The sequence below is a fragment of the Xiphophorus hellerii genome, chromosome 9, assembly GCF_003331165.1.
Source record: "Xiphophorus hellerii strain 12219 chromosome 9, Xiphophorus_hellerii-4.1, whole genome shotgun sequence".
NCBI classification, from domain to species: Eukaryota; Metazoa; Chordata; class Actinopteri; order Cyprinodontiformes; family Poeciliidae; genus Xiphophorus; species Xiphophorus hellerii.
In genome coordinates, this window is record NC_045680.1 from 11113778 (window position 1) to 11127052 (window position 13275).

Sequence of the window (13275 nt, forward strand, 5' to 3'; positions counted from 1 at the left end):
TCTGGTTTTTCTCATTCTTATGATGCCAGGTGAGTCTTTTAATGACAAGTGTCAAAGTTAGTTTTTTTTTTTTTTTGTGAGAGCAGTTTAGAATCTGAGACAATCCAAAATTAGTAGTGCTAATTTCAGATGTATTCATATTTTGGAAAAATTTAAGATATGCATGTTTAAATGTTCTATTTTTGCACAGTTGTAATGACTATAACACAGCCTACAAATGTGGCCTCACTTGCCTATGAATTGTCCTCATCAGGTTTGTGCAGCTCATTTAAGGTTAACTGCTCCAAACCAGACCAACCGAGCCTGCTGGCAGCTCTGAGCCCTGTCTTTGACCTGATGGCTATCCGGCCCGTAATGAACCAAACCACACACACAACCATCACCATGTACTTCACTCTGTACGGGATATTAGGAGTGGTATGTTCAGTGTCATATTATTTCTAACATAAAATATGGACTGAAGGACTCATTTTATAAAAAGAAAAAATGCCAGGCTCCAAGTTAAAACCAAAGTAATTTTTATAATGATTGCATCATGCAATATAACATATTTACTCATCAATGTCTAGTTTACTTTTAGTGAGATCTTAATTTTGGTGTCTATTTTCAAAAATGCACAATAAGAAAAAATTCTATTTCAACAATTTAATGTTTTGTCTTTCAGGACGAAAAGTCTCAAGTCCTCACCACTTACCTTTGGATGCACTTCGTAAGCAGAACACTATCAATATCATAATCAACCAGCTTGATTTTTATAGTAGTAGATTTGATTTCCTTACTCATTTTATTTGTGACAGAGATTTCATGAGCCACTCTGCGTACTACTATCATCACTCTTTTCTTCTTCTTGCAGTGGTGGACGAGTGAGTTTAGCAGGTGGGACCCAGCTCAGTGTGGCACGAACAACATTTCAATTCCCAAAGAGAAGATCTGGCTTCCAGATATTGTCATCAATGAGTTGTGAGTTGATTCCTAATAATCAATACACTTGCAAGACACCTCTTTGAAAACATGGATGACTTTCTAAATTTATTTGTATGGTCGCACGTGTTTACTCACCCTGTGCTATTGGGAATGCACAATAATATAAACTTACTGAAATACTTATCTTTTTAATGAAATATGAGCTGTTTTGAGCAATATTTACCCACAGAAAACCTTAAATCAGTCACAATTATTGCTTTTTATAAAGATTGTAATTATAATTCATATTTGCCTGCTTTGCTCTTTTAGCATGGAAGAAAACAAAGCACCGTCTATACCATACATGTACCTGTTCAGTGATGGTAGGGTACACGAAGCTCTTCCACTCAGAGTTGTTAGCTCCTGTAATCTCGACATCTATGCCTTTCCCTTCGACATACAGAACTGTTCCCTAACTTTCAACTCCTACATCTACTATGGTGAGTCACTGCAACAAAATGTTGCATCTTCTATAAAAAAAATATGCAGTTTTTGTCATTTACAAAATTTCAAAGTCTTTCATTATAGACGTTAGAAATAAGTTCACAACAAGCTGTCACTGCACAGAAGACTTTAACAATTATAGACCACCAAAATTAACATAATTATGAAGTGGCAAGAAAGGTTTTCATTTTCCTAGCTAATAAAAATCTGAAAAGTATTTTTATTTAGCCTTTTTAGTCTGATATTTCCTCCCCCCAACCCTCCTGAAAAAAACACATTCAGTTGTTTGGAGAAGTCAAAATCAAATCAAATCTGTTTATTAATCACCTTAAAAGTAACAAGAAGACCAAAGTGCAAACAAGAAAAGTGAAACATTATAGCAGAAATTATATAAAATATTTAAAACCAACACAAAAGTGAAATGGGAACATAGATACTATTTTGCTGCATTATTTGATGTTGAATAAATGGCTTTTAAGAATTATCAATAGATTTGTAGTAGAACTAATAATGTATGACATGCAAATTGCATAGTGGAAAATTTTATTTTACCTTTAGTGTTTATTCCTTTGTTTTTATAATGCTAGAAGTGAAAAAGTTCAATTTTTCAATTTTAGCAGTTGTTAAAGATTGTCATTCCTTCAGGTCTGACATTGTCTTAAAGACCAGATAGATGCCTGATTTGCAGAGGCAAACCTCTCCACATTATCTGAACTGAGCAACGATAGCAAAAGCTCTTCCACCTCTGGATTTATAACAAACCTTGGGTACTATAAAGCATCTGATGTGAACTTGGTGGGGGCATTTTGAACCAACTGTAAACAAATAAGTGAGTATTTTTCTCATCTGGCCTGAGGAAGTCTGGGCCTCCCTGTTTGGGCTGCTTCCCCCACAATCTGACCCCGTATAAGCAAAAGATGGATGGATTAATCTTTGCTAGATGCCTTAAAGAAACTAGACTTCACTGTCATAAAATGGTGAATTACATGACGCAAATACAGAGAGGAGGTAAACAGGTGAAAGTCAATAGCTTACTTAAAAAAAATAAGACAAACCAAAAACTTAAAAAAAAACTAAAGTCAGATGACTCCAAAATAATACAGCACAAGGGAAACAGGCATGTGGTATGAGAGATAATAACAGAGGGATCTCAGCAAGAGCTGTGTGAGTGGGAGATTATGCAGGAGAGTTGATTGCTGAACAAGCAGCAGATTGATTAGAAATCGTGTGCAACTGTAAGGGAAGGCAAGTAACTGTGATATTTTAAATACACAGACATATCCCAAAATCCACACACCCCAGAATTGTGACGGTCACACCTGAAGTCAGTTGGGTGTTTCACGTATCTCAAGTCACATAATTATTGTATGAAGTATGAATATATACAGCTTTTAGGGCCATAGATGTTGGACAATTGTTCTATCCATCATCTAAATAAATTAAAAGATTGGAGTAAATGCAAACCAACCATGACAAGTTTGTCAGGGTTGTAATGTGTCAAGAAGAAAATTATTGTTGAAAGAAAGTCATGAAAAGTCATCTTTGCAGCAATGTATGAAGCACAGAATGAATGCCCTATTCACTTTTGGTCTGTCAAATAAAATCCCACGCAGTTACACAGAACTATGTGGTTGTGATAACAAATTAAACCAAAATTTCATCTACTAATTATTTCCAATAATGCTGCCCTATTTCATTCTAAGTTCACATGGTCTGAATCATTTCATAATATTTAAATTATACTGTTTCTCTTTGTGGGTTTTCACTGATCTTGGTTGTTTGTGTTGTTTGTTCCCAGCGATTGAGCTTAAAATAATTCTTGGACGAGACGCAGAATTAATGACCGTATTCTCTAAGGGCGTAATGACCACCATGGGTGAATGGACACTGGTGGACATCACTGCACAGAAAATAGAGATAAATGACAAGTCGGGTCTTTACCCAGACATGCTTGCATTTTACGTAAGTTTTTAGCATGTAAAAAAAAAGGACTGTTAATTATATTTAAATCTTCAAGGTGTGCAAAAGTATCCACCCTGGATGAATCCTGATTATGATCACTCTTCAGATCCGAGTGCAGCGCCGCTCCATCATGTACGTAGTGACCCTGCTGCTCCCCAGCTGCTTCCTCATCACGTTGGACCTCTTCAGCTTCTTGCTGCCTCCTGAGAGCACAGACAGGTCCTCCTTCAAGATGACCATCATCTTCGGCTACACGGTGTTCCTGCTCATGATGAACGACCTGCTGCCCATCACCGGAAACACCATACCTCTGATAAGTCAGTCTGAGCTTCAGATAATTACTGTACAGTGCACAAGAGATGTCCTCTAGGGTCCTTGAACCTTTATATGCATCTCTATTTCAACAAATCAAATGTAATTTAAATAACTTTATCTATTTAAGCACAAGTAAAACAAGTATGTTCAGGTAATTCTAGCTAAATTACTTTTGATTCAGGCCTGCTGAATCAGGGAAACTTCTAAAAATTACAGCATATTTTCAACACTCTTTCTCTAATATATAAAGAAGTCCTGTTATAAGTCTTAGCTAAAATGTTGACATCACAGTTTTCTGTTCCTAGATGTGTTCTTCTCTCTTTGCCTGGTCCTGATGGTGGCCAGTTTGCTGGAGACCATCTTCATCACCAACATATTGATCAACTCATCCGACTTCTCTCCCGTCCCTCGATGGATTCGGATTCTTGTTCTGAATGTCCTTGGCTGTCTCGTTTGCATGCCGCGAAGGAGAGAGAAACCAGAGGGTTCAGGTACAGAAGCTGCAGAAGGCAAGGCAACATAATACACATTACATAAAAGCAAAAACCAGAAGACATAATCACAAAAGAAAGAAACATTGATATGGTAACATAAACAAATAAAACACAAAGACAATTTAGAAATAATAAATCAATTTTTGGCCTTTATGGATATGCTGCAGCACAAAGGCAAGGTTATCGGTCCTGATTTAAACAGCCAACAGCTAATCTAGAGTATAAAAAATAAATGTTGCCTCCCCTGGTCTTCACTTTGTTTCTGGAATAATCCAGGAACAAAGTGAAGACGTTTCTGGTGACCTGAGGGGTCAACATGGTTCACACCTGACCAGCAACTCTGAGTTTGATTTAGGTCCAAAACCTTTACAGGAGATCAACAAGATTTAAGCTTTATTCTTGGGCAAACAGAGAAGCAGTGCAATGATCTAAAGCTGGTGTGATGATCTAGTTTTCTATTAGTCAAAACTCTGGAAGCTGTATTTTAGATGCACCTACGTTTTTGGTTGGTCTGTGTTCTTTAGCCAAATGAAATCTATTTAGAGTTAGATTTTAACCTTGCATTTTCAGGACCAAATCCGTTCTAGTTAAGTGATTTAAAAGAGAATAATCTTCGTTCTAGTTCAATAAATATCAATAAGAAGGAAAATAAATTAATCAAATAAAGAAAATAATCTTGACTAATTTCATAAAGTTCAGTCTCATTGCTTCTTACACACAGATCCAGGAACAACAAACAGATTTGATGTAAATCCTCTTGAAACGGGGGAACCATCTGAGGAAGACGAGGCCCTGATGGAGCTGAAGAGCCTGAGCCTCGCCCTGCAGGCCATCCGCTGTGAGGTGGAGCAGCAGCACAAAGGGAAGCAGAGCTCTGAGGAATGGATCCAGGTGGGTCTCATCATTGACCGCCTGCTGTTTGGCCTCTACATCGTCTTCATATCAGTCAGCTTCATCACCATCATCATCCTCTGGGTTAACTCCTGCAGTCAGTAGAATAATGCATGTTAGAGGGACTTACTTTTACTCAGAAGGTTTTTGCAGAATTTTGTAATTTTTTGGAGAATTTTAAACATTGACTTATTTCAGGAATGATGTGATGCAATATGCAATATATTAAAAAGTTACACAATTGTTTTGAATAAATAATGTAATAATTGATTTATTGGATCTATATTTTGCTTAATATATTAAATCGCTGAAGAAACACAGTAATAGTATCAATGACTTCTACACAATACATAGTTATAGTTAAGTAACTATATGTTTTCTCAATTTTTATGTAATATATTCCACTTTTAAATGTTATTTAATGCTATTCTTTCATAGAATATATTATATAGACAGATTGAAAATGATTTGTATTGATATTGATTTTGAATCATGTTTGTTTCTTTGCATTTTATACTGACTGTTATACATTATGATACATGATATGATTATGATATGATATGTTAAATTCCTGAATACTTTGAGTGTTTTGATCTCTTACATGTTACTGAATGTTGACTGTTTAAAGGTGTAAAGTTAAATGAGAACCTGGACATTTTTATCTTGTTTGTGTCTTCATACATATTTTGTTTATATTGTAATCATCAGGACTGGAGAAAATCTTTAATTTGAAGTTGAGTGTCTAAAACTGATTACACCAGCTTCTGACTCTGACTTGAAAAATAGTTGAAAACCATGATTTTTTTTTTCTCCTTCAGAACTATGCACTTTTGGTTTTTAGTCCTCTCACCAGAAAAAAGAATATTGAAGTTGCAACATTACAGAAGATGAACACAGCAATGATCTGCAGCTGTTTGAGTCATAGACAGTCTTTTTTTTGTTGTTGCACTGTGCCAGGGAGTAAAGTCAGATCCAAAATATTTTCAAAGAATTTTTTTTCTGACAAACACAAGAGCAGCATGAGTGGGGTTGAACTAATCTGAAAGTTAACATAAAGTGATCACCTGTGGATGAAATCTTTTGTCTACTTTGACCTTCTTTGTTTAGACCTCCATGTACAATGCCAGACAGTTTTGAAAATATCATTTAAAACTTTTGCATTTACTCAGGTTATCTTTGTCTGGTATTGCAAGTTGCTAGTTATTATTTCTTACAAAAATAATAAATTTTAGCTGCATTATTGGCTGCAATTTTTGAGAAAAAAGAGAAAACACCTGTTCCTTGCATGGTGTCCACCCTTTATTTTCCTATAACCATGAGGTGTGACTGTGACAGCGCTGTGGTCGGTCACCACAGTCACACACTGAGGTGAAACCCGTCTGCTGTGGTTTGTGTTTGTTTAATGTGAAACCAACTACAAAGAGAGCAGCTACCCTGTTTTGTGTTCTACTCTCCCACATTATTTGCAGGGGGACGTGTCCTCGTCTCGCTCAAGTCATAGTCATGTTGTTTATTTCTGAGCAATCAGAGCCTAAATGTAGCAAGGTGAGTTGCAAGAACACTTCACTCTTCAGTAATACTTGATCAGGTTTCAAATTGAGGTCCAAACATTTTTTTTTCTCTTAGGCCTGAAAATATTTAACTGACAACAGCTAAAACTGAACTTTTTCATTTCCAATATTATGAAATCCAAGGAATATGCATCAAAGGTAAAGTATCATCTCCCATTGCACAATTTGCATGTCAGACATAGCCTGTTCTACAACAAAAAATCTGTTTATAACTTATAAGCTATTTATTTAATATCAAATAACTCAACACAAATTGATTGCTCAATGAATTTTTATTTTATTTTAGTGGCTTCTTCCATCAGCCATGTCCACTGTGGCAATTCTAACCATCATTCTGCCGGGTGAGCTTTTAATTGAAACTATGATTATTTGTAAAGTTTAGTGACACACAGCAAAATGGAAGTGTAGGTAATAATTGAACTCTGTGCTTTCAAACTTAATTGCATAAAATGTTAAACACATTTAACATTAATTCTATGAAATTGGGAAGTACTTAGATTTAGGTAAAGAAGCCTCACTATTCTCCTTGTTAGTTTTCTGCGGTGCCGTTGAGGTGAACTGCTCCCAGCCGGACCATCCCAGCTTCCTGGCGGCTCTGTCTCCTGCCTTCGACCTGAGCGCCATACGACCCGTCGAGAACCAGAAGACCTGCACCAACATCAGCGTGCACTTCACTCTCTACGGGATATTAGGAGTGGTATGTTGAGCTTCAAGGCATTTACAAATAAAAAAACATTACTTTAATGAAGAAAATTAGTGTACAGATTAATGTTTTAATGTTGTCTTTATAATCTAGGATGAAAAGTCCCAACTCCTCATCACTTACATTTGGCTCTACTATGTAAGCTATGCAAACATTTATTACCATTTATGTGTCAACTTTGTTGCTGTTTCTTATTTTTATTCAACTGTTTACTTTCTATGCATAAAGTCTGAAAACTAACTGAGATTTTTTTTTGTTTTTTTGTTTCAGTGGTGGAAGAATGAGTTCATCAGTTGGGATCCAGTCCAATGTGGCACCGACAAGATTTCTCTTCCCAAGGAAAAGTTTTGGATTCCAGATATTGTAATCAATGAATTGTGAGTGGTCAACAATTTTAAACTGTAATGTTACAAAAGATTTGTTGACAAAAAGGTACATTTTTTACCTTTAAACCACACATGTTCAAGCGGAAGTTTTAATTAGTTAAATTTTCTTACATTTTTATTTTTCTCAGCTACAATCTTGACAACATATCTGTGCACGTTTTTGTTTTCTTCTGACAGTATTTTCTACCAAATAAGCGAAGACACTTTTTCCACATGAATGTTCTTAAACTTGTCATGCTCTGATTTTTGCTCTCTTAGCATGGAGGAAAATAAAGCGCCATCAGTTCCGTATCTTTACCTGTATAATGACGGTAAAATTAAGGATACGTTTCCTGTCAGAGTTGTGAGCTCCTGCAACCTGAATATCTACACTTTTCCCTTCGACATACAGAACTGCTCTCTGACTTTCAACTCCTATGTGTACTATGGTGAGTCTCTCCCATTAAGTCTTATTTACTTTCTTTAAATTGAAATTGAAACTCAAGTATATTTAGATCAAAATCATCAATCTATCTGGAAGTTCAGATGCAACACAATCATTCACAAAAAGGTTTAAAATAAAAAATATATATTTTTAAAAAATTGCCAAAGACAGAAGTCATAGAGGAGTGATGACTTTACGACTGGAAGGCAGGACTCAAACTCCAATGCCACACAATAGACCTACACTAGCTACTGAAGTTGAGTGAAGCAGAGTCTCATGAATGAAGCACAGAGTACGATCCCCACTGTGAGCATCAGTGAAACCAACGAGCTAAAATACAATCCAGATACAACCGTCCTTGAGATGCTTGGCAATAGCAGTAGTAATTGCGACCTTAAGAGATCACTTCATTACTGCGAGAAAGTAAGGCAGATAAAAACAAATACATGCCACACTCACACAGCTCTAAGCATTGCAAAAAAACATAAATGTTTAAGGATTGGAAAAGTGAAAGGGTTGAGTATAGATTCTTAAAGCAGAGAGTGTTATGTATTTTTCATGCACATGGCTCCTGTTAAGGAGAAAAGTTATTATGTTAGCTTAAATTTTGGAAAAAGCATGGCTCTCCTTTTCCTCCTGTTAGCCGGGTCGCGAGCGGATGTCATCACGGCTGCAAAAGTACGGCGAAACAGAATGACGTCACAGATCACGGAGTTTAATCTCATACAAAGCAATCGACAACAAAGCTGCAGAGGAACAGAGATATGCATTATATCACAAAATAAGACACACAAGGGAAGACAAACGAACACAGAGACAGACAAAGGCGCCCACGTGGAGAAAAGATGAAAAAACTCTCAGAGACTCTCCGGTGCTGCCCCTGGAATTTTAAACTAAAAGGTGTTTCCCTATTTAATATATGCAGTCAAGGCGTTCCGTTCTTTGACCACTCAGAGACCTGCCCCGGCCCCCAAAGAGACCCGGAAACTCCCCTCACCACAGCTCAGCTTCCAAGGTGATCTGCTTTTTGTCCAAGCGAAAGGGGGGCCGCTCCGTGTCCCTCTCCGCCTGATACGGGAGAGGCGCCAAAGAGTCTGTAACTCCTATCGGAATGTAAATTTTATTGCTGTGTCTGTCAAAGGGGGAGGAAAACAGGCCCTGCTTTGTCTGCTTTCCGCATCTCAGACGAGACCTGTTCCAAATAGAAGTATTGTATATAACTGTTACACATGTCGTATATTGGCTATATTAAACACCAAAAAATAATCATTTTTCTTAACACTCCTTTTTATAGAACCAGCAAGTAAACTATATTACCTTTAGTTATTTTTAAAAAGCATAACTGATAAGAAATTTGGCTTCGCAATTTGATGCGTTGAAATTGGTCTTTGTCTCTTAAAGCAGATTCTTTTCTTTCCAACACTCCACCTTCATGCCTTCACAACAATGTTCATCCATTATGCCACTCACAACCGTTCTTTGCAACGTTGCACTGAGAAGTAGTCCCTATAATGAGCTTAGCAGATGAGCAGTTCCACCAGGAGTTTGCCAATTGAAGCTGCCGCTAGTCTTAAGGAGATAAGTGGGAGAGTCAAGGGGAACAATGCTCTATGGGTTAGAGGCTTGACTTGGGTCTGCAAGTCTAAAGAGGATCTTTGTGGAAAAAATTGGCACTTGGAGAGGTCAAGAATTAGGCACCTTGTATTCAAAAAGTGTTAGTTTTATGCCTCAAATTAACACTACAGGTATGTTATTGACATGGGTGTAACATTATAACATGATATAAAGTCTAAAAAAAAAGTTGATTATACATAATTTGCCCTGGCCTCGCTAAGCACTGTGACTGTTAGCAGTAACTCAGCTATACAGGTAGCTAAACACTTTCCCATCCGTCCACCAAGAAGCACTCCATTTGGTTCTTTAGCAGGGTTTAATGAGAATCGTGTAAAACTGTAACACACAAAGGTACAGAAAATGAATGCCAGCTAGGCTAACACATTGGACTGACACAAGTAAAAATGTCTATCTTCACATAAACATGTCAACGGGTTACAAATTATAATTTATATGACAAGCAAATTAAAACAGTACTTACAGACGATGCTGTTTTCCCTTTTTCGCACTTAGATTAAAGAAAACACAACAAAAAGTGCTTCTTTCAGAGCACATGGATCAACAGGCCTTCTTCCTTTCTGGTAAACAAATTGTAGTAATAAAAGTGACCACAAGACGGCATCAGTGAACCAGCAATAGACAAAATTATAACATTTGCCACTAGGTGGCCTCAGCAGATGAACTTAACATTAAATAACATTAAATTAAACAGGTTTCACTACATAATTACTCCACTTTAAAAAATGTTATTCGGTGTATTACAATGGAAAGAATTGAACCACTTGCGTTGTAGTGAAAGACCAACACAAGGAATTCAAAATGGTTTTATCTCCACCACTTTTTATATGTTTTATACTGAAACAAATTTTTTACATGAATATATTTGAACTGTGCAAAAGATCACCGTAGTGGGGTTATTCTTAAACCTATTGTTTTTCCTTTTCTGTCTCCAGCTCAAGAGATCAAAGTTTTCCTCGGGCGAGACCCGAAAACAATCACAGAGCTCTCCAAAGAGGTGATGACCACCATGGGTGAATGGGAACTGGTGGACATCACCGCGCAGAAACTAGTGAATAATGATGAGTCGGGTTTTTATACAGACATGCTTGCATTTTATGTAAGTTGATATAAAAAGGTGCACTGTCTCAGAGTTAATGACAATCATCCAAATCTAAATCTGTAAGTTATGCAAAATCCTGAGCATGTTTTCTGCACAGGTCCGAGTGCGGCGCCGTGCCACCATGTACGTGGTGAATCTTCTGCTCCCCAGCTGCTTCCTCATCACGTTGGACCTCTTCAGCTTCCTGCTGCCTCCTGAGAGCACAGATAGGTCCTCCTTCAAGATGACCCTCATCCTGGGCTACACCGTCTTCCTGCTCATCATGAACGACCTGCTGCCAGTCACTGGAAACACCATACCTCTGATAAGTGAGTCTGAGCTTCAGGTCATTGATAGTTGTGCTTCCTGACTGTGGGATTTTACTTCTTTTTTTTTTTTTGGAAAGGTTTATCTTTATTCTTACATCAACATGTTGTTCCTTTTCGTCATTAAGAACTTCTAATATAAAGCCAGACTGAAATTCTGACACTTCAAAGTTTCCTTTCCTGCATCCTCTGCTCTCTTTCTACCAGATGTCTTCTTCTCTCTCTGCCTGGCTCTGATGGTGGCCAGTCTGCTGGAGACCATCCTCATCACCAACCTGCTGAGCAACTCGCCTGACTTCTCTCCCGTCCCTCGATGGATTCGGATTCTCGTTCTGAATTGTCTCGGCTGTCTCGTTTGCATGCCGCGAAAAGCTGAGAAGCCCAAAAATTCAGGTAGGGTACCTTAAATATTAAAAATGAGAAATGAAATAAATAAAATCAGTAATAGGTAAATGTCATCACTGTTTCTTGAAAATAGACAAGAGGACGATGTCAGTGGTCGCAGAAATGAAAGCCGATGAAGGAGCAGGAACAGAAGGACCAGCTGAGGAAGACGAGGCCCTGATGGAGCTGAAGAGCCTGAGCCGCGTCCTGCAGGCCATCCGCTGTGAGGTGGAGCAGCAGCAGAACGGGAAGCAGAGCTCTGAGGAATGGATCCAGGTGGGTTTCATCATTGACCGCCTGCTGTTTGGCCTCTACATCGCCTTCATATCAGTCAGCTTCTTCACCATCATCATCGTCTGGATTAAATCATACAAGCAGTAGACCGCTGCATGTTGGAGACCTGCAGTTATTCAGAATGTGCTTGCAGAATTTTGTAATTTCTTTTAAAAGAACAATAAACATTGATTCATTTTGGCAACAATCTGTAGGGAATTTATATCTTATGCAATTGTTTAGAAATGACACAGTTCACATTAGTTTGTTGTGCTTTAAATGCTTTCATGTAATTCTGTCCTTACTCATTTTTTTTCATTAAACACATTATAAATGTTTTATGTGTTTAAAATAAAAAAAAATTCATTTTTAAATGGAGGAAAAGTTTTCCTCAAAAATAAAATGTACTTGAAAATGTCTAAAATCTGTTCATTTCATTAAAATGTATTCCCACTATAGAGAGATGTTTTATTCAAAATTAAACGACTATGCAAAATAAAATCCTGTTAATTGTTGTTAACTGTAGATAAATAATTAAGAAATATCACATCAACTAAATAAATGTCCCAATGAAATAGAAACCAAATAAAGGTGAAGAAAAGTGATCTGTTCTGGGAAGCTTCTTTTATCAATCAAATTCTATTTATTTATTTGCTTGTTTGTCATAATGGTGTTATATTTTCTAAAGATACTTGACAACAATCGTGAAAAAAAAATTAAGCTTCTCTAACACAATCATGCTTGTGTTAGTAGTTCTACTATGTTCTACTAACACAAGCATGATTGTCAGCGTTAAGACCCGCCTCTAGCTCAGATTGAATGTTTCTGACCGAGTGCTGTAATTATGCAGATTGCAGTAGGACCACAGGAAGGAGGCAAAGGAGCTTGATTTGTTTTTCAGTTTATATCTGTCTCATGCTGTGTATATGTTACTGAATGACGCTCAGTGGACATTTTCCTTCCTTGATGGCACTGCCATATTCCAGGTTGACGAACATCTAATGGGCTCAAATTGGGAAATGATTGCTCAGTTTCTCTTGATTGAGAAAGTGTCACTTTTAAACTGAGGATCTTAGTGTACTTTTACACACCTAGCTTTATAGATTTATAAAATAAAACCAGTGAATTGCTTGGTCAGCAAATGTTTTCAAAGGCACACATAAATCCTCAAATATTGTGCATTGAGATGGGGATATTTAGTTTCTGATCATAAAACTTTCAAAGAGGCTTAATGACAGGAGAAATAACATTGAGAAATAACATAACTTTAAAATAACAGCTTCTTGATTCTTTTTAAAATGTAATTTAGAAAAACTTATACTATATTTTATCAATTTTGCCAATACTTCTCCTTTGTTCTGAGAAACAATTCCATGTTGAACAAAAATTTGACAAATGATTACTTCAAACAAATATCTTGTGTAAC

At 37.0% G+C, this 13275-nt stretch overlaps 2 protein-coding genes and 1 long non-coding RNA gene across 3 annotated transcripts; 2 read left to right on the forward strand and 1 right to left on the reverse strand.

Moving 5' to 3' along the window:
• Positions 1–22: 22 nt before the first annotated feature.
• On the forward strand, positions 23–5727 carry LOC116725881 (5-hydroxytryptamine receptor 3A-like). Its single transcript, XM_032572287.1, has 9 exons — positions 23–29; positions 254–417; positions 665–709; positions 854–960; positions 1234–1403; positions 3206–3369; positions 3476–3686; positions 3990–4202; positions 4900–5727. The coding sequence occupies exons 1-9, from the start codon at positions 23–25 to the stop codon at positions 5172–5174; spliced, it is 1356 nt and encodes a 451-aa protein (XP_032428178.1). The 3' UTR covers positions 5175–5727.
• Positions 5728–10072: 4345 nt separating this feature from the next.
• LOC116725463 (uncharacterized) lies at positions 10073–10402 on the reverse strand. The gene is made up of 2 exons (XR_004340408.1): positions 10249–10402; positions 10073–10103 (listed from the first exon to the last, which is right to left on the reverse strand). It is a non-coding gene; the product is annotated as an uncharacterized LOC116725463 (long non-coding RNA).
• Positions 10403–10794: 392 nt separating this feature from the next.
• On the forward strand, positions 10795–12151 carry LOC116725882 (5-hydroxytryptamine receptor 3E). Its single transcript, XM_032572288.1, has 4 exons — positions 10795–10884; positions 10985–11195; positions 11400–11585; positions 11671–12151. Exons 1-4 carry the CDS (start codon positions 10795–10797, stop codon positions 11955–11957), a joined length of 774 nt encoding a protein of 257 aa, XP_032428179.1. The 3' UTR covers positions 11958–12151.
• The last annotated feature ends 1124 nt before the right edge of the window (positions 12152–13275 follow it).

What these genes read in the sequence shown, in the direction of transcription:
- LOC116725882 (XM_032572288.1), top strand. Translation starts at nt 10,795, where the DNA reads ATGGGTGAATGGGAACTGGTGGACATCACCGCGCAGAAACTAGTGAAT. An exon ending in AAACACCATACCTCTGATAA is followed by an intron (nt 11,196 to 11,399) that starts GTGAGTCTGAGC and finishes TCTTTCTACCAG; the next exon opens with ATGTCTTCTTCTCTCTCTGC. An exon ending in TGAGAAGCCCAAAAATTCAG is followed by an intron (nt 11,586 to 11,670) that starts GTAGGGTACCTT and finishes TCTTGAAAATAG; the next exon opens with ACAAGAGGACGATGTCAGTG.
- LOC116725881 (XM_032572287.1), top strand. An exon ending in TGTACGGGATATTAGGAGTG is followed by an intron (nt 418 to 664) that starts GTATGTTCAGTG and finishes TTTGTCTTTCAG; the next exon opens with GACGAAAAGTCTCAAGTCCT. An exon ending in GATATTGTCATCAATGAGTT is followed by an intron (nt 961 to 1,233) that starts GTGAGTTGATTC and finishes TTGCTCTTTTAG; the next exon opens with CATGGAAGAAAACAAAGCAC.